This window comes from Marmota marmota, unplaced genomic scaffold (assembly GCF_001458135.2).
Source record: "Marmota marmota marmota unplaced genomic scaffold, marMar, whole genome shotgun sequence".
Lineage (NCBI taxonomy): Eukaryota > Metazoa > Chordata > Mammalia > Rodentia > Sciuridae > Marmota > Marmota marmota.
In genome coordinates this window covers 189208-215155 of record NW_025999872.1, presented here as the reverse complement: position 1 = coordinate 215155, position 25948 = coordinate 189208, and the positions used below count along the sequence as shown (strand labels likewise).

The following is a 25948-nucleotide window of genomic DNA, read 5'->3' as shown; positions in this document are numbered from 1 at the left end:
GCTCTAGGACAGAGTGGCACAAAGTAGGGGCCAGTAAAGGACAGCATCCACAACAGCTTTCCCATCTAGATGAGCCCTTCCTAACCAGAGGACATGGGAGGGATGGGGTCTGGGGGGGGAAGAGACACCTCTAATTTTGACCCTAGCATTGGATATTTTCTCTAAAGCCATAGGTACACTTGCCTAGGCACAAACCCTCCAGGGTATGGCCAGCAAGTGAATATGGGAACCAGGTCACTGTATCCTCTCCCCCAAAAAAGCTTAGAAGTTGCAGGTCCTGGAGACCTGTGGACTAGGACCTGGGTTGAACAATGGGGTAAGGGCAAGGGCTGGGTTTTGATGGATTCTTAACTTCTCTTGTTGGCCTGAAGATGTTCTGGACAAATAGCTTAACTCTTTTGAGGCCCAGTTTCCCCAATCCTCACCCTAACCCTACAACTACCCCCAAGAGAGAATAGGGATATTGATGGCTATCCCACAGGTACAGCAGTATTTCTTGAATGTTCTTGACAATAATCCAGGGAATAAATATATCATCACACAGAACACACATACAAAACTACACCTGAAGGGGGGTGATAACTCAGTGATAAAGCACTTGCCTAGCATGCATGAGGCCATGGGTTCAATCCCCATCACCACATTAAAAACAACAACAGCAACAAAACTACACCTGACTCTTAGGACAGGTGGTATGTTTGGATCTTTCCTATTCCTTTCTTTTTTTCTTTTCTTGTTTTTCTTTTTGCAATGTTGGAGACCAAATCCAGGATCTTGTACATTCTAGACAAATGATCCACCACTGACCTATAACCCCATACCTCATTCTGTTTCTTTTTTTTAATATTTATTTTTTAGTTTTCAGTGGACACAAGATCTTTATTTTATTTTTATGTGGTGCTGAGGATCAAACCCAGCGCCCCGCGCATGCCAGGCGAGCGCGTTACTGCTTGAGCCACATCCCCAGCCCCTCATTCTGTTTCTTAAAAAAAAAAAAGAAAGAAAAAAGACTCCACTCAATAGTCTAAATTGGTAAGAAAGGGTAAACTTTGGGCCTTCATTTGCATATGTGTCTAACTTTGTATTCCTTTTCTTAAATAGAGTCCCTCAAATTCTATAAACTCAGGCTCCACAAAACCGGGATCTGCCATAGTATATAATTAAATATGGGATCATATATTGAGCAATTATTGTGTGCCAACTTCTGTGCTGAGTGCTTCAGCAGCATATCACCTTTAACCCCTAGCACAATATGCCAGATCCTATGTTATAGATAATCAAACTGAGAACCAGAGAAGCTCAGTAATTTGCCCACGTCACACAGCTGCCAAGTAATGTAGTCAAGACTTGAACCCAGGTCATTGGATACCAGAACCCCTGTTCTGTGGAACAACTCCCCTACTGTGGAAGCCTGCAGAGAACTGTGCTCAGTAAGGCTGGGTGTGATGATGCCCAGCTGTAATCCCAGCAGCTCAGGAGGCTGAGGCAGGAGAATCTCAAGTTCAAAGCCAGCCTCAGCAACTTAGCAAGGCCCTAAGTAACTCGCTTTTACTGAGGCTGACTTTAAACTTCTGCCTCAGTCTCCTGAGCTGCTGGGATTACAGGCATGCCCCACACTGTGCCTGGCTCTATAATCCCTTCTTGACCAGTACAGGTGTGTTGTTGACTACAGCATTCCAACTAGCATTGCCAGATTTAGCAAATAAAAGTAAGGATGTCCAGTGAAATTTGAATTTCAGATAAACAATGACTAATTTGTTAGTATAAGAATGTCCCGTGCAATATGTTGTTGGAATTTTCAATAAAAATAGGCCTTCTCTCCATCCCCTGCCTACCACCAGGTCTTAGGAAAAGGGTCAGGGACTCAAAGTGGAATTAACAAGCTGATAAAAGGTAAGGAGCTGAGAAGAAACTTTGAACGAATTGGGTGCTTAGTGCCCCCATAAAGAAACCGGAAAGATGTTCTTGGAAGGATTGAGATAGAAGCCTCTCCTCCCAGATTTGTAGACCCCTTCAATATCATGCTTTTTTGACTGGAGATACCCAAAAGATTTGAGAAGCTATCTCAGGGAGTCCTGGAAGACACAGACACAACACATGCCCTCCTTGAGTGTCAATTTTACTTGAGAATGTAGTGGAGAAACCATTATTTGATATTAAAACAAATAGGCATGTGATGGAGTAGGATGCAAACTCCCCAGGAATGTTTAAGATAAAAAACCTGAGGTTTCAAAGGGTCAAGGATGGCAGCCTGGAGAATTTGACCCAGACTCCACGGGAGTTCGATGATCACCCTCGTCTGCTTTTAGGGCTTCTCCACGGAAATGGGTGAGAACTGCAGGCAACCCAGGCGACCGGGCGCTGGGAGGGACGCACCCAGGCCTGCGCGGAGAGGGAGAAAGTGAAGCTGGGAGTTGCCACTCCCAGACTTGTTGGAATGCAGTTGGAGGGGTGGGGGGGCGAGCCGGGAGCGCGCTGCTCCCAATCACGGGCGGCGAAGGAGGTGGAGGAGGAGGGCAGCTTGAGGAAGTACAGCATGAAGTTGTGGAGCTGAGATTCCCCTCTACCGGGACCCTAGAGCCGGAGAGCCCCGCGAGCAGCCTCGCGCCCCAGCCCAGGCCGTCTTTCCGGGCCGCGCGCCCGGCCCTTGCCCCCGCCGCACCCCGCACCCGCAGCCCGGTGCAGCCCGAGCCATGGGGCCGGAGCCGCAGTGAGCACCATGGAGCTGGCGGCCTGGTGCCGCTGGGGGCTCCTCCTCGCCCTCCTGCCCCCCGGAGCCGCGGGCACCCAAGGTGGGTCTGGTGTGGGGAGGGGACGGACCGGCCACCGGCCCTGCAGCCAGAGTCCCCGCCGACGGCCGAGGCGGGCAGAGCCGCCCGGCGACTGTGCGACCGTGCGGGCACTCGGAGCCTAGGGGCCCACGGCCGAGAGGGGGCGGAGAAGGTGGGGCGGGGGTCGGTCACGCTGAAGCGGCGCCGTCAGCCCATTGTAGGGACCCGAGCTTTCGCGACTCGGAGAGGGCGCCGGGAGCTTGTCAGGAAAGTTCTCTGAGATTGTTCAGAAAGTTTTCCTCCAGAGGGTTTTTGCGTGGGGAGTGTGTGTGTGTGTGTGTGTGTGTGTGTGTGTGTGCATGCGTGCGTGTGTTCCCCCTTCGGAGCCCCCGGACGCTTTCTCAAAGCTTTTCCAGTTGGCAGCCTCGCCTCGGGACTGGACTGGGCTAGATTCCTCGGGGGTCCCCTCTGCCCTGCCCCTCCCCCTCCCCGCCCCCCTTCAGCCGATTGGGTTTAGTTACTCAAGCTTCAGGCAGGGTCGGGAGGAGGGGGGCAGTGGAGAAAGGAACCTGTCCTGCCAAGAGGGGAGGAGGGGTGGCCGGTAGGCTGCAGAGTTGCCTCATGTTGGGGTCTGGGTTGGGGGGAGGGGCAGGCATTTGTTTTGAACAACTTTTTTTTGGTGCTGGGGATGGCACCCAGGACCTCCAGCATGTTAGGCAAACGCCTTATCACTGAGTTTTGAACAGATTTTCTTAGGGCCAGCTTTGGGACTGCGTGCTTTGGGACTTTTGGAGAGTATGGGCAAAGGAGGGTGGTGGTGGGGGTTTCCTGGTTTCTAGCTTAGTTAGAGTGGGAGAGGTTTAAGGATGGGATTCCTGGGTGGTTGAGGGAAGGGAAGTTAAGAGAAATAAGGCCAGATGGGAGTGAATAGAGGGCTGGGTTGTGCTGCTGCCTCTTCCTTCATACTGCATGTGGAGGGGTGATCCCTGCAGTGTGTCTCCTGACCCATCCATCCATCTGTACCAGTAATGATAAAAGCTGACATACTCTGGGCTGGGTCTACTCTGCCAGGCATCACGCATAGTGTTTTGCATGCATTCCCTTCTTTAGTCCTGGGAACAAACAGAGTAGAAATCCTGTTAGTATCCCATTTTTCAGGTGAAAACCTGGACTGAAAGAGGTTAAGTAGCAACCAGTAAGTGGTGGGGCCCAGACTGGACTCCAAGCAGGGTAACCAGACATTCTAGATCACAATATTAATCCACCTGGAACACTGGGGGACACTGCTCACTGAATCACTGGGTCATGGGAAAAGGAAAAAAAAGAGGGTGTTCTGGGAGCAATGGGTAGTCTCCATAGATCAGAGAATCTGGGGAGGGGGTGGGTGTCATCAAGCTTCGTGTTGCCCCAGTGGCCATGTCATTGTGTGTTTGAGGCTGCTCTGCGTGTCTACCCTGAGTTGTGTGGTGTGATTGTTTGTGTGTGTGTGGCTTTGTGTTGCCAAACAGCAGTCTCCCTGCTGACTTGGGGACACAAGCTGAACTCTGCCCTCTCCAGGAACTCCCTCAAGGTGCTGGGCCAGATCTGCTGTAAACAACGGGAGGTGGCCCTTCACCTCCTTGCCTAGGAAGAAGGCTCCTCTCCAGGGAGCCCATCCTTCCCCTCCCTGTTTCCCAGGCAGCATCTTCACCTCTGACCTTCTGATGAGAAGGGTGAGGCCAGCCTGGCTGTGCCCTCCTCACCTTAGCCTGGGAGTGGAGTTGGCAGGGAGTGGCCTGGTGCTGCAGAGGTGGGATCTGAGGGCTGGGTTCTCTTCGCTGGGGCCTCCTCCTGTCTTCACCCCTCAAAATGCACAGAGACAGAGTGTGATGTGCAGGTGGAGCACCCAGATATATCTCAGGGCTGGAAGTTAGGGCCAGAGTGACAGAAAAGGCCCAGAAGTTTGGGATTTTGCTGAGATCTTTCTTTGAGGTCAAAGTTTTGGAAATTGCAGCCAAAACATCTTTTTACTCTTGTAGAGCTCATTTGTATCTTAATTCCAGTATGGTTCTTCTAACAGTTCTATTTACTATATGTAGGGAAAGTACTTATTTTTTAATATTCAGGGAAGAACAGCTGAAAAGAGAAGATAAAATATGAAAAGATAAATATATCACATTCCTAAGTCAAGTAGAAAGCACTTCTTCTTTTGATTTGGGATTACCCATATCCTGCTGTATTGTATGACCCTCTCTTGCCTCTTTTTGCCTTTTAAAAAAGGTACAGTGTGCTTCCTATAAGCCAGATGTAATCCAGAGGTGTTTTCATTTGATCTCTACAACATATGGTGAAGTAGGTGACAGATGAGAAAAGTGGAGTTTAGAGAAATGAAGAGACTTATCCAAGGCTCCCCAGCTATCCAATAATTTCTAGGGCATTTTTGGACTCTTCGTGAGGAGGCATTGAGAGTTGGTTAAAGTCTTATTTCACTCAACAGCAATGGTTTGAGCAAAGTCTTGGAGCAGCCAGGCAGCGCATAGGACAAGAGTGCTACCATGTTACACAGAAGCGTGGCCTTCCCACCCACTTATCCCGGCTGTAGACGGTGGACTGAGAGGGCCTGAGGGTCCCTCCTGACTGAGGAGTTCTCCCTTCCTGTGTGGCCCATGCCTGCTTTCCTCTTGAGCCCTCCCATTCTGGCCAGGGATGGAGGTCCGTAGAGGGCAGAGGCCAGGGGGCACAGACATGCCTGTGGGCAAGGGAGGCAGCTGGAGTGGAAGTATGAGGGGCCAGTGTGAGGCTGGGCTGGGGAGCTGTTACAAGGTCCCTGGTAGGTGTGCCTGCCCCTAGGTGATGGAGTGAGCTAGAAAGAAAACCCCTCCCTGCCTCTACCTGTGGGAAACCCATCTGGAGTGACACTTCCATCTTTTGCTAGGTCACCCATCATCCCCAGCCCTGGGAAGAGAGCCCAAGTAGGGGCAGGGCATGTGTGCTCTCACGAGGAGTGGGAGAATTATTATAGCTAATGTTTGTGTTGCCCCAGTTCTGTTTACAAAGCCTTGTCATGTTTACAGACTGCTTCTGGATTTATCCTCTCTTTTAATCTCATGGACCTTCTCTGAGGGAGTAAGAGTTGTTAGGGCCAAGTTTAGGTCCGTAAATATTCACTGAGTGGCGACTAAATCGAGGCACTGCTGGGCGTAGAGATGACTGATTTGGCTTCTGCCCTGGAGGTCTAGAGATGTGCTCAAGGTCACACAATGAATGGTCCAGCTAGGGTTTTTGCTCCAAAGACCCTGACCCCAGGCCTTAGCCTGATACGATGCTCTATACTCCAGGTGCGTGCGGAGGTGAGTCCTGGAGACACTTGAGTGGGCTCTGGCCTTGAGGGCTGGGGAGAGAGGAGCTTTGGCAACGCCCATAGTTTCCTGGTAGTGTTGATGGAGATGGAAGGACGCTTTGACTTTTGTGCTGTAAGCAAGAGAAGCAGCTGGGGCTGACGGCCATGGGGAGAATTCACTGGAGAACTCCTAGGGCTGGGGCCAAGCTCTGACCACCAAAGTCCAGCAGGAGGGACATGGACTGTAACCACCTCAGCACCAGAGGGGATGAATACTGTGACCTCAGTGATCCCTTTTGCTTTGCTCACTCTGGACATATTCATTCATTCATTTGGCAATACTCACTTATGGGTCCTGCCCTGGTTTTGGACTGGTCCTGCCTCAGTCTTTGCCCCAGAAAGTTGGAGGATGGGGCTCCTGAGAGGCAGGTTCCCTAGGGACAAAGAGCACCCTGTGTGGATTTAGGACCATCTGGCCCCCAAGAAAATCAATGAAGGCAGAATGGCTATGGGGACCTTGGTGAGGACTGGGGCTGGGGATACTGGTTGGGAGGTGGAGAGTCAGGTGGAAGGTGTCCAGGAGGCCTTTTTGACCTCTCCTCATGGCTCAGGAGGGGGCTTGGTGGGCGGGTTAACCTCCAACTCCCTGTGCGTAGCTCTCAAGGGTACCAATTTTACCACCTGTCTGCAAAGGCTTTTTAAGTCTTACTCAAATCAGCCACAAATCAGGTAAACAAACTGCTTGGTGGGGCGGGGCTCCCATTCTTTCTGACCTGCTGCCCAGCCCAGCCACCCTGCCCTGCTTGGTGCTCGGGTGTGTTGATTGGTAGCATCGGGAGAGTTGGTGTGTGTTTACGTTTGTGTGGGGTGTGGTGCATTATTTGTGTGTGCAGTTAGGCTTAATGGCACGGTCTAAGGCAGACAGACCTGAGTTCGAATCGTACCTCTGTCACTCACAAGCTTTATGACCTGACCTTGGGAGGATGTAATCCCTGTCCACCTGTTCTTCTTGGCAAAATAGGGATGCTAGCCCCAGTCTCTGGAGGATGAGGAGGCTCCACCGAGTTTCTGCTGAGCACACAGTAGGAGCTCAGCTCAGTTGCCTGTGGTGGTTGTCACTGTTGTTTTCCTGTTGCTTGGCTGCCACAGCTGGTATCCCTTGGAGGCTGCAGAGAACCACAGGGGTGAACTGTTGCAGCGGGTGGGTCCCTGTCCCCAGCTTGGCCAGGGCCTGGGGTCTGGGCCTAGAGACAGCTGCGCCTATAAAGCAGCTGAAGCTGCGAGACCGGGGGAGGTCCTGGCAGCAGTGCGTTATTTTGGGCCTGGCCTGCCACCCCCAGCTCCTGTTTCTCTTGGGAGCCTAGTGGGGGGAGGGCCTGAGGAAGGGGAGTGGGAATAAGTGGGTGTGGCATGGAGTGGGGAGGCCTGACAGTCTCTCTCCTCATCTGGGAGGTGGACCCTGGAGCTCTATTTTGGGGCCCTCCCCCTCCTTCCTCTTTGTTTCCTTTTCTATCTGCCCCGGAGCCATGCCAGTAGGGACCACTCTGGGTGTTACTGAGAGGCCACCAGTCTGTGGCCGTTGGCACAGGTGGGAAACTCGGGGACTTGCCCTCCAACCTCACCCAGCTCTCTGGAGGCAGGTGGATATCTTTTCACCACCTAGCATTTGACCTTAGGCTCCAAGTCGCTGGGAGAGCAGGTCCCCTGGCGTCAGCACCTGTAGCTGGTTATTGTGCTGTCCTTTGAATCTGCACGAGTCCCTGGGAGGTAGAGCAGCAATTGCCAGGAATTCTGGGCATCAGGCACCTGTGGGCCTGTGTGTCCAAGGGTGCCCTCCCCCTCCTGCTCCCCAGCCTCCTGGGCAAGACGCACCAGGTGATTCATCTTCTCACCAGAGCAGAAAAACAAGTTGAACTGGGCACTTTAATCTCCCCCCTGCTGGCAGGCCTGGTCCTAACTGCTGCCCAGAGCCCCCTCACAGGGTGATTTACACTTCTAGCACACCTGGGCTTGGTAGATGCTTCTGCTCTCAAGGACACGAGGCTGAGATGCAGGTGGGTGAGGTGTGGCAGTTCATCCCGATGCCCCTTGGCGGACGGTTGGTGCCGGGCAGGTACACAGGGCTGACGTAGTGCCCTTGTGGCAGAAGTTTCGTGGCATAGGTTGTGCCAACTGGTTCTGGAGCTTTGCCCTGAGGAGGTGCCAAGGGTGAGGGTGCTGGCGTAGGAAGCTGTGGAACATGCTTCACTCTGGCCCATGATCTGCAGCTGGATCCCTTAGCTGGGCTCTGAGACTTTCTTCCTCTGCATGGGGGAATTCCAGAGGTCCTGCAGTGATGACCAGGCCCCTGGGTGCCCAATGCTCCAGCTATGACTCCAGTTTACTCTCCTTCCCCACTTGCTGGTGGCATTGTGGGGGCCAGTACCCCTTGCCAGGAGGTGGGCATGTGGGTGTGTTGGAATGGCTTGGAGAAGGGCAGGGGGTATCCAGAGGGTCCATGATTCATCATCACTTCTTGGGGGATTTTTACCCCATGGCCCCGAGTTGTGCCTTTGGGACAAAGGGAAGCTTTCTTTGCCAGCTGACACCCTGTATTGGCAGCAAGCCCTACAGGGCTGACACACTGGGGCCCCTCTGGATGCTCAGGGTGGCCCAGCCAGAAGGACCATCGTCCCAAATTTCCCTATTCTTCCCCAACACGAAAGCTTTCTTCTGCTGCGGATCCTGTAGGTGCAAGGAGGTGGGAGGAGGGGGCCCGTCAACCATGCTTTCTTCCTGTCAGAGCTGGCCTGACTCCACGGAGTGGGTGTGGAGGAGGTGGCCAGGTCAGAAGTCACTGGGCAGAGTCCTGACCCACCTCCTCTCTCCCACCAGTGTGCACGGGCACAGACATGAAGCTGCGGCTCCCGGCCAGTCCTGAGACCCACCTCGACATGCTCCGCCACCTCTACCAGGGTTGTCAGGTGGTGCAGGGTAACTTGGAACTGACCTACCTGCCCGCTAATGCCAACCTCTCCTTCCTGCAGGTGAGGCCTATGGGCAGAGCAGCCAGGCCCACCGGGTGGGGCTGAGCCTTCTGCTTATTGGGGGTGGTATAAGAGGGGACCCTTTCCCTATATTTCCTCTCTTATTGTAGTTTCTCAATCAGCATGTCCTTTCTGATGTCTAACCCCTATTCCTTCTACTGCAAAACTGGTTGACTCCCTCTGTAATGGGACTGGCCATGGACATCTCTGAGTGGGATGCAATTCTGTTTCTGCTAAATTTTATGACATCTTGCCAGCATGATCACTTCCCCCTCCAGCTGTCCTTCCAACGGTTGTTGTCCCTCTCCTGCCTAGAGTGGTGGAAAGGGTTGGTAGAAATATGCGTTCCAGGTCCCGTTCTGTCACTGACCAGGGATGTGCATGTGGTCTAGACTCCTTAGCTTCACTAGGTCTCAATTTCCCTGTCTGTATATTGGGACCAATAGGCATCCCAGGGGACCCATTGTGAAGGTCACAGAGAAATGTCTGTGGAAAGGTTATGAGCAGGAAAGAGGAGACCAGCCCGCTGGAGCGGGGCTGCAGGTGCACTAGATGGCAGACATCACTTATCTAGGCCTTCCCTTTTATAGAAGAAGATACTGAGATGCAGAGCAAGTGTGCAGACCTTGCTCACCACTCACAAAGCGCCCCCACCCCCAGCATTATCTGTTTAGATCATCCAAGAATCTGGCCAGGTGAGGAATGGCCTCCATCTCCATTTCCTGCCTGAGGGAGCAGACCTGCTCAATGGCTGGGGACCTTGCCAAAGATCCCGGAGCAGTCCCAGGGGTCCCAGGGGGATAGCAATGGTCCAGGGCCGGGCCACCTCATCCCCCACCCTGCCCTGTTCCCTCCCAGGACATCCAGGAGGTGCAGGGCTACATGCTCATTGCTCACAACCAAGTGAGGCGAGTCCCTCTGCAGAGGCTGCGGATTGTACGAGGCACCCAACTCTTCGAGGACAGCTATGCCTTGGCGGTGTTAGACAATGGAGACCCTCTGGACAGTGCCACCCCTGCTCCGGGGGCTTTTCCTGGAGGGCTGCGGGAGCTGCAGCTTCGAAGCCTTACAGGTAGCCCTCGCCATCATTGAAGTCTCTTGGTTTTGGGGAGCAGGGCCACTGCTAGTCACAGAGAGGGTCTGTGTGAATTACAAGTAGTGTCCCCTCCGGGTAGAGGCAGGCTGAGGCTGGGAAGGAGCCCTGTGACGACTGGAAAGAGGGTTGCCGTGTGGCTTCGTGGCAGAGCGCTTGTCTAGAACTGGGAGGTTCCGGTTCCGTTCCCGGCACCACACGCACAAAACAACAGACAGACAGATTTCCTTTCTTTCTAGTAAGTCACAGCAGCTTGTACCAGCATGTGCAATTTAATCGTTAGAATGCAGCCTGGGTTTTTGCCCCCACTTGACTCAGTACAAGTATGCAGTCAACAATTTATGGAATTCTAGGTGATGGCCCTGGAGGTGACAGTGTCCCAACCTCTGAATGCCAGGTTTTTCATGCGGGATACAGTAATCTTGTGAATACTGCTACTAATCCATCATTGTTAGTCTCATTTTACAGATGAGTAAACTGAGGCTTACAGAGAATAAATGACTTGCTCAGGGTTATACAGCAAGTTATTGGTTAATCTGGGTCCCAGCCTCTTATTTTTTTGTGATGCTAGAGATCAAACCCAGGATCTTGCATGTGCTGAGTTGTTGTTCTACCATTGAGCTGCACCCTCAGACCCCTTTTTTACTGCCAAGAGGTGTGCAAGGGTGAGGGGAAAGGAAAGGAGAGCGCTCATACCCATGGGAACATCTGGACCCCACCCATCTGCTCACTCCCGCCTCGTCTCAGGTTGTTCCTGTTGGGGTCGGGGGTGTCGGCAGGCCTGAAAGATGCTAAAGATGTCTTTCTGCATTCCGGCGAGCCAGGGGGTTGTTTAGGAGGCCTGCGCCCTTCAGAAGGCAGGAGGCCCCAAGGGAGAACAGAGGTGACCCATGAGAATACAATCCACTGATTATTGCCTACCCCACAGAGATCCTGAAGGGAGGAGTCTTGATCCAGCGGAACCCCCAGCTCTGCTACCAGGACACGATTTTGTGGAAGGACATCTTCCACAAGAACAACCAGCTGGCACTTACGGTGATAGACACCAACCGCTCACGGGCCTGTAAGTCACGTCCCTCCTTGCCTGTGTCCTTCCCTACCTGTGGCCTCTTCTCTGACAGCCCACCCAACCCCAAACTCCTGACCTACAGCCACACCCCTGCCTTGACCTCCCCATTTCCCCCTTCTCGGGCCCTCCTGCTATTCCTGTGTCTCTTTGTCTCTGTCTCTCCCTCTCCCTTTGGGTTTCCCACGTGGCACATCCCGCCTCTTGTCTCTGTGGCTGTGTCTCTCCACCCTCTCGCTGCACTCCATCTCCCGCTGCCTCTCTCTGGTTCTCTCCTAGGCCAACCCTGTTCTCCAGCCTGTAAAGCCAACCACTGCTGGGGAGAAGGTTCCCAGGACTGTCAGAGCCGTGAGTCTTGGGGAGGCCTAGCATCTGGGGCGTGGTGGGAAAACAGGTGACATGGGAGAGGTGGGACAACAGGTCCCTGGTGACTTCCCTGGAACAGGAAGTTTCCCCCAGAAGGTGATGCTGGTGAGGATTGGTGTCTGGGCCACTGCATGCCCTCATCCTGTCCTTTGTCCAACAGTGACACGCACCATTTGTGCCAGTGGCTGTGCCCGCTGCAAGGGCACGCTGCCCACCGACTGCTGCCATGAGCAGTGTGCTGCCGGCTGCACGGGCCCCAAGCATTCAGACTGCCTGGTATGTGCCTTTCTGCTTGGTGCCCATCGTGCTTCCTCACTAAGATGCAAGAGGGTGGGCACTCTGCCTGCTACGCCCGGTTGCCCCTGGCACACTGGGGGAAACAGCTCAGTGACAGCCCGCTGCTTGTCCCCATCAGGCTTGCCTCCACTTCAACCATAGTGGCATCTGTGAACTGCACTGCCCAGCCCTGGTCACTTACAACACAGACACCTTTGAGTCCATGCCCAACCCTGAGGGCCGTTATACCTTTGGCGCCAGCTGTGTGACCACCTGTCCCTGTGAGTGCTGGGAGAAAAGCATGGTTCAATCATTTGGCTGGAGGATGGTGTATGTAAATGGGAATGGATTTTGAGTACCGTGTGCCCTTGCTTTGGAGGGCTGGTCATCTGGTTCTTTTAACAGCTATGGAGGAGGTGGCAGCAAAGACAGGCAGCTGAGAGCCAGACTTGGGAGCCAGGTTTGAAATCTGGCCCTCCCGCTTACAAGGCATGTGGCCTCACTGGGCCTTAGTTTCCTCATCTGTAAAATGGGGCAATAATAGTCCCAACCTCATAAGGGTTGAGTGAGTTAATATTTGTCAAGCATTTAGTAACACTGCCTAAAAGCTAGTTTAAGCATTCCTAAAGGTCAGGTTTTATTTTATGGTCTGCAAAGATCAGGGTTTTATTTAATAGCACCTCTATTCACTGATGGACATTTAGGGATTGGGCTTGAACCTGGGGAATCTCTTTCCTCATCTTGTGGGAGACTGTAGTGGGCCTTTAGGTCCAGGCTGCACCTCCTTTTGGTGGGTGAGAGGACAAGGTGTGGAGCCAGACCATTTGGGCTCCAATCCTGGCTCTTCTGCTTACTAGCACAATGACCTTGAATAATTTACATAATTCTGTGCTTTGGTTTCCTTTTTGGCAAAAAATGAAAATATAACTGCTGATCACATACAGTTGTTATAAGAGTAAATGAATGCCAAGTGCTCAGACATTTAAGTATTTGTTGATAGTACTCTTCTTGTACCTGGGCACAGAAGACACTGCTCATGATGAGGTACAAAGGAATAGGGTACATAGATACATGTTTCTGATCTCTGCAGACAACTACCTCTCTACGGATGTGGGATCCTGCACCCTGGTCTGCCCTCTGAATAACCAAGAAGTGACAGGGGAGGACGGGACCCAGCGGTGTGAGAAATGCAGCAAGCCCTGTGCTCGAGGTGCCCAACTCCTGCTCCCAGACCAGCTGTAATTCCTGTCCCTGTGCATCCCAGCCTGGTCCAGCCCACTCTGTTCTACTATTCCTTAGGCCCTTCTGGGACCTGGTCCTTTTTTCCCAGTGACTCTGCTCCTGGCCCTGCCTATATCAGTCCCCCAAGTTTCCCAGTGCCTCCTGCCTATGTGGGGAAAGGATCTGGGGGCCCAGGTGTGGACTGCAGTCAGGACCCTGGTGCTCCACATGGAGATGACCCAGCCCCTTCCCCTCCTGCCCCCTACTCCTGCAGTGTGCTATGGTCTGGGCATGGAGCATCTGCGGGCGGCGAGGGCAGTGACCAGTGCCAATATCCAGGAGTTTGCTGGCTGCAAGAAGATCTTTGGGAGCCTGGCATTTTTGCCAGAGAGCTTTGATGGGTAAGGGTGGGCACAATGGCCTAGGCAGTGTCAGGGCAGATACCTCATCCCGAGCACCTAGCTGTAGCAGCAGCCTCTCTGGGGAATGGAGGGAGACAGAGGTGGGGAGCCAGGAAGGCAAAGGAGGCAGCTGGGGGACCAGTAGGAGCTGGGAGGTGGAGGGGTATTTTTGCCAGTGACATGTTATCCTTGAACATGGGCTTGTATGGAGATCAAGCCATCCAGGTAAGTATAATTCCCCAAGTTGATAGCAGCTTTATTCATAATAGCCTCAAATTGGAAATGATCCACAGTTGAATGTCAGTAGATGGATGAATAAACCAACGGTGATACAGCCATACAGTGCAGTCCTGCACAAAGCAAAAAGAAATGAACCCCCTGTACCCACAGCGTGAGTGGATCTCAAAAAACATGTTAAGCAGAAGAGGCCAGAATCACATAGGCTCCACACTGTATGATTCTCTTTATGGACAGATAAAACCACTCTGGTGAGCTGGGATGACACATGCCTGTAATTCCAGCAGCTTGAGAGGCTGAGGCACGAGGAGCTCAAGTTCAAGGCCAGCTTTGGCAACTTAGCAAGACCCTCAGCAACTTAGCAAGACCCTGTCTCAAAAGAGGGCTAGTGATGTGGCTCAGTGGTAAAGCACCCCTGGGTTCAATCCCCAGTATCTGGGGTGGGGGTCGGGGGAACCACTCTGTTGAGAAGATCAGTGGTTGCCCCAGGGCAGAGGCCTGGAGAGGGACACTGGGACTATTTCTTTTTAAAATTTTATTTATTTATATGTGGTGCTGAGAATCGAACCCAGTGCCTCACACATGCTAGGCAAGTGTGCTACCACTGAGCCAGAGCCCCAGCCCGCTCACTAGGGCTATTTCTGAGGAGGTGGAAATGTACTGAATATCAACTGTGATAGATACATGGGTGAATGCAATTGTCAACAGTCATCACACGGTACACTAAAAATCTGCATGTTATTGTATGTAAATTATACTTAAATTAAAAATAATATTCAAAAAGAAGAAAATACCCTTCCAAAGTTTCCTTTACTTCTATTCCCCATCCCAGAGAGAACCACTATCAGTTGTGTTCATCTGAGCACTTGTATCTTTGTAGACAGACATACAGAGAAACAGTTTTCGTGGCTGAGCTGGGAGGGTGGATTATTTAAATGGGAGCATGTTGTGAGCAACCGTGTGCTTTTGCTTTGGAGAACTGCTCAGTTTGCGTCGCACTGCCTGCTTCTTTTAACAACTACGGAGCAGGTGGCAGCAAAGACAGGCAGCTGAGAGCCCGGACTTGGGACGCTGACTGGTTTGAAACCAGGCTCTACCACCGCTTAATCTTGCACTTATTAGTCTTGTTGCTGTGCCTTAGTTTCCTCATCTGCACAATGGGGTCAATAATAGTCCCGACATCCTAAGGTGGTTATAAAGTCTGAGTTAGAATTGGTTACATTCAGAACAGTGCCTGCAGATGCTAAACACTCCCAGGTTTTCATTCTGTAGTCTGCGGATATGAGGGTTTATTTAACCGCACCCCTCTTCATTGATGGACACTTAGGTCATTTTCAGTTTTTGCTCATTCAAACAGTTCTGCCTTGTATCCACCTCTGACAACAGAGGCCAGTATTTCTCTGGGCCACATTCCTAGAAGTAAGATTTTTAGATCAAAAGATACAAATATTGTTTTGATAGGTGCTGCCAAACTAGGGGCCGGGCTCTGATGCCCAGAATGGGAACAGCGGGGCTCAGTGGGCAAAGGGGTTAAGCAAAGGTGTTTGTGGGCTGTAGAGAGTGGGGTGGCTGGACCTCTCTGGGTTCATGCCCGCCTACTTCCTGGTCTTGCTGATTTCCTCCTGATCCTTCCAGGGATCCTGCCTCCAACACGGCCGCTCTACAACCTGAGCAGCTCAAAGTGTTTGAGACCCTGGAGGAGATCACAGGTGGGCTCTGGATGTCTGCATCCTGCTCCGTGGGGGTTGTGGGGGGCTCTCTCCCTGTCCCCACACCTCTAGCCTCACCCTCTGCCTGCAGGTTACCTGTACATCTCAGCGTGGCCAGACAGCCTGCCTGACCTCAGTGTCTTCCAGAACCTGCGAGTCATCCGGGGACGCGTTCTGCATGAGTGAGCATTGGAGAGTGGGGAGGGCTCTCTGTGAGAAGCTCTGAGCGTGGGAGGCGCCCTGTTCCCCAAGGACACTGCAGTAGCCTTTCACAGGAGTTCGCAGGGTGTTCTGGAGGCAGGCAGAAGGCACGGGCAGCCTTTGCTGACCTGGAAGGGGTGGGGGTCAGGTGCCCCTGCATCTGAGTGCCCCTCCTCCCATAGTGGCGCCTACTCATTGACCCTGCAAGGGCTGGGCATCAGCTGGCTGGGACTGCGTTCACTGAGGGAGCTGGGCAGCGGGCTGGCCCTCATTCACCGCAACACCCGCCTCTGCTTTGTGCACACGGTGCCCTGGGACCAGCTCTTCCGGAACCCCCACCAGGCCCTGCTCCACAGTGGCAACCGGCCGGAGGATGAGTGTGGTGAGACTGGGAGCCCAGCACTGGGGGCCCCTGGCTGGCTTGACCTCTTGCCTTAGCTTCTCACTGGGTTCTGCCACGCTGCCTTGGCATCATGCCCTCCCCTTCCCTCTGTTTCTGGACTCTTAGGACTCTGCTTGCATTGCCCAGCACCTGTCCCCACCCCTTCAGCCCAGAGTCACATCCACAGTCCCCTCTGACTCCTTTCTCCTCACTGCAGCGGGTGAGGGCCTGTCCTGCTACCCACTGTGTGCCAATGGGCACTGCTGGGGGCCAGGGCCCACCCAGTGTGTCAACTGCAGCCAGTTCCTTCGGGGCCAAGAGTGCGTGGAGAAATGCCGAGTCCTGCAGGGGTATGCGGGGTGAAGGAGGGGGAAGCTGGAGGGACGCACAGGTTTCTCTCAGACCCACTCATCACTCATCCCTTCTCTCAGGCTCCCCAGGGAGTATGTGAGTGACAGGCACTGTCTACCATGCCACCCCGAGTGTCAGCCCCAGAATGGCTCAGAGACCTGCTTTGGATCGGTGAGGTGCTGGTTGGCTTAGAGCTGGGAAGGGGTATCGGCAGGAACATGGCAGATTGGGGAGAAGCCTCAGGGTGTGTTGTCTAGTAAAATCTCCCTGGAGAGTGCGCAGGACTCAGACCTGGACGGCAGGAGGGCCAAAGGTCAGGGAAGCTGGAATGTGGGGACTGCCAGGCTGGGGCTGCCCCTTCAGATTGTGAGCCTAAGACCTTTCAGATGGTGACAAGGTCCCAAGGAGGCCTGTGTTCTTGGATGTGGCTTGCTAAGGAGATTAGACCTGTGTGCTCTGGCATCAGATTCCCTGGATTCGAATCCAGGCCCTGCTTCCAACCTTGGTTTTCTCATTTATAAAGTGATTGTTGTAATGGTACCTACCTGATGGGGGTGTGATGAGAGCAAAATTAAATAGGGTTTGGCACAGCACCTAGGCACTGAAGAGGCTTTCTACATAACAGTGATCATCGTCACTTGCTTTACACCTTGGATAACTCATGGCCCTCTCTGGGCACCTTCAGTTTCTCTGCTGAAACCCCTTCTTGGGATCAAGCTTTGAAGGAGGGTCCACAAGAATGAGTGAAGAGTAGGGAGACAAGTACTGCTGAGTGGCCACAAAGGGGACCTATGGGACTGATCCTGCTGCCCACAAACCTTTTCTCCCCATCCAGAAGGCTGACCAGTGTGTGGCCTGTGCCCACTACAAGGACCCTCCCTCCTGTGTGGCTCGCTGCCCCAGTGGTGTTAAAGCTGATGTCTCCTACATGCCCATCTGGAAGTTCCCGGATGAGGAGGGCATGTGCCAGCCCTGCCCAATCAACTGCACTCACTCGTGAGTCTGGGGACTTTTCTGTGGAAAGGAGGGCTTTCACTGCAGGGGCCTTCACTCACTCAGACAATTTATTTTTTAATTTTTTTTAAAGAAGAAGATTTTTTTTTTTTTTTTGAGAGAGAGAGAGAGAGAGAGAGAGAGAGAATTTTTTAATATTTATTTTTTAGTATTTGGCGGACACAACATCTTTGTTTGTATGTGGTGCTGAGGATCGAACCCGGGCCGCACGCATGCCAGGCGAGCGCGCTACTGCTTGAGCCACATCTCCAGCCTCTCAGACTTAATTTAAACTAACACATGAGATATTAATGAAGGTTGCTAGCAGATCTATCCTCTGTTACTAATTTGGAGCTTGCGCATGGTGGTGCATGCTTGTAATCCCAAAAACTCAGGAGGCTGAGGCAGGAGGATGGCAAGTTCAAAGCCAGCTTTAGCAACTTAGCAAGGCCCTAAGCAACTTAGGGAGACCCTGTCTCAAAATAAAAAATAAAAAGGGCTGGTGATGTGGCTCAGTGGTTAAGCACCCCTGGGTTAAATTCCTGTACATACATACATACATACAAAAATAAATAAATAAATGAAATTATAATAATTTGGAATATTTCCCCCCATCTTTTTTTTTTTTCTCCCATACTGGGGCTCCAATCCAGGGCTCCATGCATGCTAGGTATGTATTCTACCTCTGAGCTACACCTCCAGCCTGTTTATCTGTGTATAGTCTAACACGTTTCTTTTTCAAATTGGGATCATAGACCATACTATTATTTTCATTTTTTTTTTTTTTGTAAATAGCATCTTGCAATGTTTTCCTGTGTTCTAAACATGCACTTTCACTCTCCAGCCAGCTCCTCTCCCTGGGAGGAACCACTGGATTGACTTCTGTGTGTATATCCTTCCAGACTTTTTCAACATTCTTTGATTGAATCATGTAAAATTGTTCTTTGTGGGGCTGGGGTGTAGCTCTATCCCCAACACCAAAAGAAAAAAAAGAAAGAAAGAAAGAAAAAAGGATCGCTGTTTGTGTAAATTCAAAATGGTCATTTTGTGTGCATTTTTTTAAAGCATTACACATTTTTTTCTAAATTTTTTCATACCTTTATTTTATTTATTTATTTTTATGTGGTGCTGAGGATCAAACTCAGGGCCTCGCATGTGCAAGGCGAGCGCTCTACCGCTGAGCCACAACCCCAGCCCCTTATGGGCATTTCTTTTTTTTTTTTTTTTTTTTTTAAATATATTTATTTTTTGGTTTTTTAGGTGGACACAGTATCTCTACTTCTTTTTTTTTTAATTTTTTGTTTTTGGTGGACGCAACATCTTTATGTAGTGCTGAGGATCGAACCCAGCGCCCCATGCATGCCAGGCGAGCACAGTACCGCTTGAGCCACATCCCCAGCCCCTCTTTATTTCATTTTTATGTGGTGCTGAGAATCGAACCCAGTGCCTCACGCATGCAAGGCAAGCGCGATACCACTTGAGCCACATCCCCAGCCCATTATGGGCATTTCTTAATGTAAATGGACCACACTCTGCATATTTTTCTGAATTTTGCTTTCTTCCTTATTTCATGCATCCTTTCTTATGAGTTCAAATAGATTTATCTTCTTTTTTAGATAAATCTATTTGAACTCATAAGAAGCAACTTTTAAAGCAACTTTTTTAAAGCAACTCACACTCTAGCATGGACATAATTTAACCCTGTCCTTATTTTTAGCTTACTTATTCTTTTTTTTTTTTTTTCAATAGCTTATTGCAATTCAGCTCCATGTGTGGAGGAACATCCTGTGCATGCCCCCTAGCACGCTGCTATTGGCATTTTTAGGGTGCATACTGACAGGTGGCACTGCTGATTGATTGGTTGGTGTTGGGGATTGAACCCAGGGCTTTGTCCATGCTAAGCACATGTGTGCTTTTACCACTGAATTAATTCTCCTTGTTATTTAATAGGCATTGCCAGGTTAGTCTCAGAAGTTGTGCAGTTTACCCTGAGATTCTTTCATGGAAGGAATAGTTAAGCTTTCAGGCTCAATGCTCCTCTGGTTGCTCCCCACTCCTATGCATCACAGGGAGGTGCAGGGGAGCCAGGATGTGGGTTCCCAATCTGGAGAAGGAATCACCTTGTGGGGTGATAGAAAGAGCACTGGTGATCTTGAGTCCAGTTTCTGCCTTTGTCAAAAAGGGGATAATAACCAGCCACACCCACCCCAGGAGGCTGGTTCCCTGAGTTGTTGATGGGACTCTCTTTCCTGCAGCTGCGTGGACCTGGATGACAAAGGCTGCCCAGCTGAGCAGAGAGCCAGGTGGGCCTGGTCCCCAGGAGGTACCTGTGTTGTCCCTGGGGGTGGGGGGAGTCACTGTTGCAGAAAGGGATCACCTGACATGTTCCTTTCCATCGCATTCTTACACTGTTGAGCCTTCTTTCAATTTGCTTCAATAAGTGGATGGAGGACCTGGTCGGGATGCTAGGGGTGGTGTGTTGCAGGGAAAGGGTGCTAATATACCCAGTATATTATATATACCTTCCACTCTGGAGTAGCTTGATATCTTTTGAGGGACACGGGCCAAGTTCAACTCCCTGGAATTCAACGTAGATTGAGGAGGAATTAGCAAATTCGTAACTGGGGGCAGTGGGAGTCTCCAAGGAGGAGGTGGCATTTGAGCCAGACCTTGAAAGAGGGGCAGGCATTTCCCTTGCATTTGGGTGGAAAGCCTGGGGAAGAAGTGTCAGGGAAATCTAGGGTTGATCGAAGGTTCTGGTGTGGTGGGCTGCTGAGTGCAGTCATGGTAGGGCCAGATCTGGAGGGCAGGCGCCTTGTCCACCAAGCCACAGGACTTGATTGTCTGGACAGTGGGGAGCTTTGGAAAGAAGAAAAACAGACCAAAGTATGTTTTAGGCAATCATTTGTCCAAGAAGCAAACATTCATTAGAGGTTTGCCATGTGTCAGGCCCTGTGCTGGGTGACAGGGGAGGGGGGAGACAAGAATGTCAGGTAAACACCCATCTTTCTTTACCCAGGATGAGCTGAGTCTCAACAGATGAAATGGTGATCCTAGCAGTAGGAACAGCATGTGTAAATGCTGGGGGGTGTGGAAAATTATAACCTGAGGTGAAAAAATTAGCTAGAACACTAGGATCACTGGGTACACATTCCTGGCCCCACCCTATGCAACAATCAGAATCTCTGGGGGTGGGACTCCAGAATTATGAATATTAACAAGTTCCTTGGTGAGTTTTCTGCCATGAAGTTTTAGAGCCCTGAGTTAGAGCCAAGGACAAGAGCACAGGGGATAGGGAGATGGGGATGTCTGGGGCTGCAAGTGTTCACAAGGGGTTTGGACTTTATTATGGAGGCAATAGGGAGCCAAGACGGGTTGTACAGTAGGAAAGAGAGGGTCACCCTGTGGGTCACCCTTTCCAAATGCCAGAGAACTTTATGTCTTTCCATGGGGTCCCTTCAAACCCCCGCCCCATACTGGCCCCCCAACCCCTGACCTTGGCTTCTGTCCCCAGCCCTGTGACATCCATCATTGCTGCTGTGGTGGGCATTCTGCTGTTCGTGGTCATGGGACTGGTCTTTGGGATCCTAATCAAGCGAAGGCGACAGAAGATCCGGAAATACACGATGCGGAGGCTGCTGCAGGAAACCGAGGTGAGGCAGGCCGAGGACCTCCCAGCCAGCCTGGGGTCTGCAGCCCAGTCCCAGCACTGACCCACCACCCCTCACCCAGCTGGTGGAGCCGCTGACACCCAGTGGAGCCATGCCCAACCAGGCTCAGATGCGAATCTTGAAAGAGACAGAGCTAAGGAAGGTGAAAGTTCTTGGATCCGGAGCTTTTGGCACAGTCTACAAGGTCAGGGGCCCAGCCAGGATCTGGAGAATGGGACAGTGCCTGGAGGGGTGTGGTCAGGAGTTCTGATATGGAGTGGGGGTGACAGCCAAGAACCTGGGCAGTGCTGTCTGGCGGGGGGGTGGGCTAAGCCAGAGGGCGGGGAAGGTATTCAGAGCACAGGGACCACAGTCCTCACTTACACTCTCCTCTTGCTGCATAGGGCATCTGGATCCCTGATGGGGAGAATGTGAAAATCCCTGTGGCCATCAAAGTGTTGAGGGAAAACACATCCCCCAAAGCCAACAAGGAAATCTTGGATGTAAGCCCCTCCACTCTGTCCTGCGAGAATCTGTGAGGGACCTCCTGGCTGTAGGGCTGGGGGGTCGTTCCCTCTTCACTGGGATTGGAGTGGGTGGGATCTCTGAAGCCTGACTAACCCCAGTCTGTAGACCCCAGCTGTGGTTTGTGATGGACGGGGTGGGGTAGGGCAAGGTGTGAGGATTCCTAGCTATACCCTCACCCTTTGAGAGGGAAAGATGGTGGCTGGGGGTTTGTGCCCTCTCAGTGTGCCCTTCCTCCCAGGAAGCGTATGTGATGGCTGGTGTGGGCTCCCCCTATGTGTCCCGACTCCTGGGCATCTGCCTGACATCCACGGTACAACTGGTGACACAGCTTATGCCCTATGGCTGCCTCCTGGATCACGTCCGAGAACACCGTGGTCGCCTGGGCTCCCAGGACCTGCTGAACTGGTGTGTGCAGATTGCCAAGGTATGCACTTGGAGCCGGGCTCGGCGGGCCCCTTGGAAGCAAACCCTTCTCTCCACAGAGCTAGGCTGCGAAGCATCCTGGCAGTGTGGCCAGGGTGAGGCCTGACTCCAAGATCCACCCTTCCAGGGGATGAGCTACCTGGAGGATGTGCGGCTCGTGCATAGGGACCTAGCTGCCCGGAATGTGCTGGTCAAGAGTCCCAACCATGTGAAGATTACAGATTTTGGGTTGGCTCGGCTGTTGGACATTGATGAGACAGAGTACCATGCCGACGGGGGCAAGGTCAGAGGAGGGAGCAGAGCAAGGCAGGGCAGAGTGGGATCTGCCCCACCCCCCAAAACTCCGAGAAGGGCTACCTCCCCCACACCCAGCTGAAGGACTTCCTCTTCCGCTCTCTCAGGTGCCCATCAAGTGGATGGCGTTGGAGTCCATTCTTCGTCGGCGGTTCACCCATCAGAGTGATGTGTGGAGCTACGGTGTGCTGTGGGAACAGCAGGGAGGGCTGGATGAGGAGCCATGGTGGGGTAGGGGGAGGCTGGTGGAAGGATGAGACACAGTTTGAGGAGGGAGGGAGAAGAGCTGCCTGTGCCCCACCCTGCAGGGTCTGTGCCCATCCAGTTTGTGGAAAGACTGGGTAGATCCTGTCTGTTGGCATCCTGTCCCACTCTCCTTGCCATGAAACCAGGCTCCTGGGCAGAGCCTTTGGGCTCCTTACACTAAAGCTCCCTCTGATCCCCTCCTCCTGATGCCTGTCTCTGTCCTAGGTGTCACTGTGTGGGAGCTGATGACTTTTGGGGCCAAACCCTATGATGGGATCCCAGCCCGGGAGATCCCTGACCTGCTGGAGAAAGGGGAGCGGCTGCCACAGCCTCCCATCTGCACCATTGATGTCTACATGATCATGGTCAAATGTGTGTAGTGGGGCTGTGCTGGCTGCATGGAGGAAGGGTGGGAAGTCCTGGGTGGAGGGGACCAACAAGGGACTTGGAGGGGACCAAAAGCAGCATGTGAATGGACCTAGGGGCCCTGGTGTACTTGAAGGAGACTCAAAACCATCTGGTATCCTATTCACAGTGGAAGTTCTGAGTGCTATAAAGGAAGAGCTAGCCAAAGATATATGCAAAATTAAAAAGGAAGGAAACCAGTAGAAATGCCCCAAGGTTCTGCTTCTCTACCATGTGAGGGGCTTTGGGCTTCTTTGGGAGTCGTCTAGGTTAAAGTGGAGGGGGGTGGGAGAAGAGATGCAGCTAGGGCGGGCTGGATGAGAGCCATGTGGGGTGGGGGGAGGCTGCATGCTGAGCTCCCTCACACCCCAGGTTGGATGATTGACTCCGAATGTCGGCCAAGATTCCGGGAGCTGGTGGCTGAATTCTCCCGCATGGCCAGGGATCCCCAGCGCTTTGTGGTCATCCAGGTACTGGGTGTTCCTGCCTCTCCCTACCTCTGATGAAGAGCTCCCTCCTTCCCACAGAGGGGAAGAAAGGCACAGGAGGCCTGGGCGCCGGGCTTTCCTGGGAGGCCATGCTCTGGGTTGGTGAGGAGCTGCACCCTCTCTCCTTCCTCCCTAGAATGAGGACTTGGGTCCAGCCAGCCCCTTGGACAGCACCTTCTACCGCTCGCTGCTGGAGGATGATGATATGGGGGACTTGGTGGATGCTGAGGAGTATCTGGTACCCCAACAGGGCTTCTTCTGCCCAGACCCTGCCCCAGGTGCTGGGGGCACAGCTCACCGCAGGCACCGAAGCTCATCCACCAGGGTCAGTGCCCTTGGTCCCACTGGTGACTGTTTACCTCTCCCACCCCAATGGACCAGGGTCCTTTTCTCTAATGTTTCCCGACCTTCACCTCTCATGGAGACCTTATTGTCCCTAAGGAGGATTCTTGCTGTATCCCATCCCCTTCTTTCTCTCATGACTATCATACCCCAAAAGTGACCTGTTTTTCTCCTGTGATACTGTCACCTCCCATAGAGTCTCCCTTCCAGGCCCAGGAGTGAACCCCATTGTAACTTTCTCTCTTGTCCCCAGAGTGGTGGTGGTGAGCTGACACTGGGGCTGGAGCCCTCTGAAGAAGACCCCCCAAGGTCTCCTCTGGCCCCCTCAGAAGGGGCTGGCTCTGATGTATTTGATGGTGACCTGGGAATAGGGGCAGCCAAGGGGTTGCAGAGCCTCCCCACACACGACCCCAACCCTCTACAGCGGTACAGTGAGGACCCCACAGTACCCCTGCCCCCCGAGACTGATGGCTACGTTGCTCCCTTGACCTGCAGCCCCCAGCCTGGTATGGAATCCAAGCTCAAGCTCAGAGATGTGGAGGCGGGGGAGCTGGGGACCCTCAGGCAGGGTTGGCTGGGGGGACAGTGATAGTGGCTGGGATACCTGGTTCCTTTCTTTAACAAGTCCTCTTCTCTTGCCCTTTCAGAATATGTGAACCAGCCAGAGGTTCGGCCACAGCCCCCCTCACCCTTAGAGGGTCCTCTGCCTCCTGTCTGCCCTGCTGGTGCCACTCTGGAAAGACCCAAGACTCTCTCCCCTGGGAAAAATGGGGTTGTCAAAGACGTTTTTGCCTTTGGGGGTACTGTAGAGAACCCCGAGTACTTGGCACCCAGGGGAGGTGCTGCCCCTCAGCCCCATCCTCCTCCTGCCTTCAGCCCAGCCTTTGACAACCTCTATTACTGGGACCAGGACTCATCAGAGCGGGGATCTCCGCCTGGCACCTTTGAAGGGACCCCAACAGCAGAGAACCCTGAGTACCTGGGCCTGGATGTGCCAGTGTGAGCCAGGGCCGAGTCTGCTGAGGCCCTGTTGTGCTCTCAGGGAGTGGGAAGGCCTGACTTGGGCCACTTCGTCATGAAACCCTCTGACCATGTGTAGAGGAAACTGCCATGCCAGGAATGTGTCCTAAGGAACCTTCCTTCCTGTTTGAATTCCCCAGGCAGCTGAGAGGGACCCAGCCTGGTTGGACATGGAGGCAGCACTGGGGATTTTGGAGCCCTGCCCCACCAGACTTTAGGGTCTAATGGATATCAAGGCCACAGTCTCCTCACCAGAGGCTGTGACCCAGCCTGGCCCTCTTCTTCCAGATCTTTCCTACTGAAGAATCAAGAGCAAGAGAGAAGCTGGGCCTAGGAGGGAAGAGGCCCCAAGGGAGTCTCTGAGAACAAGACATTGGGAGACTGTCCCTGAGACCTAGTGCTATGCTCCAGGAGGAAGGGAGCCGTACTAGCGTCCAGACCAATCCTTGTACAGAGTGCTTTTTTGTTATGTTTTTACTTGTTTTCCCCCCTTCAGTACCAAGAATCGAACACAGGTCCTGGCACATGCTAGGCAAGCACTCCACCACCGAGCTATACCCCAGCCCTTGTTTTTACTTGTTTTTTAAAGATGTATTAAGGACCCAGAGGGAGAGTGGGTGTTGTGTGGAAAGGGGAGGGGGGGTGTCCCTGGGGTTTGGGGAAAGATGTCTCTTCTCCATTTTCTCCATTTCATTTGCAAATAGATTTTGGAAAAGAGCTGAGCCCCAGCCTATGTCTGGGGGTGAATCTATGCTCAACTCTATTGTTCACCTTATAGGCAACTCTCTTCAAGAGTGAGTGGGAAGAATCTTCCCTAAGCTTGAATGGCTTGGGTTTGGGTTGGGGGGAATTGGGAAGTTAGGAAACTCATCCAAGAGCCCTTTGACAACCAGATAATTCTTTTTGAACAAACTCATTCCTAAGGCTATCTACCAGACTAAGGTCATTTCCTCCCTGTGGGGAAGGGGAGTTGGGGGTAGGAAGGGGAAAAAAGTGGGAATGTCTATTGTGTGGCTCTTTTTCTTTGGGTTGGCTAAAAAAGGGGTTTATTGAACCAAGAAGCAGTTGTTCAGCAAAAGCCCATCCATCCGGTAGTGTCAAGGCCAGGCTGACCTTTGCCCCCCACCCCAACCCTAGAAT

At 52.5% G+C, this 25948-nt stretch overlaps 1 protein-coding gene across 1 annotated transcript; it reads left to right on the top strand.

Annotated features, from left to right (window-relative positions):
• Window positions 1-2474: 2474 nt before the first annotated feature.
• Erbb2 (erb-b2 receptor tyrosine kinase 2) lies at window positions 2475-25745 on the top strand. The gene is made up of 27 exons (XM_015506674.2): window positions 2475-2792; window positions 8965-9116; window positions 9975-10188; window positions 11138-11272; window positions 11555-11623; window positions 11802-11917; window positions 12057-12198; window positions 13008-13127; window positions 13413-13539; window positions 15412-15485; window positions 15577-15667; window positions 15869-16068; window positions 16286-16418; window positions 16500-16590; window positions 17255-17415; window positions 19668-19715; window positions 20927-21065; window positions 21145-21267; window positions 21467-21565; window positions 21829-22014; window positions 22141-22296; window positions 22415-22490; window positions 22779-22925; window positions 23331-23428; window positions 23583-23771; window positions 24042-24294; window positions 24436-25745. The coding sequence occupies exons 1-27, from the start codon at window positions 2720-2722 to the stop codon at window positions 24789-24791; spliced, it is 3768 nt and encodes a 1255-aa protein (XP_015362160.1). The 5' UTR covers window positions 2475-2719; the 3' UTR covers window positions 24792-25745.
• The last annotated feature ends 203 nt before the right edge of the window (window positions 25746-25948 follow it).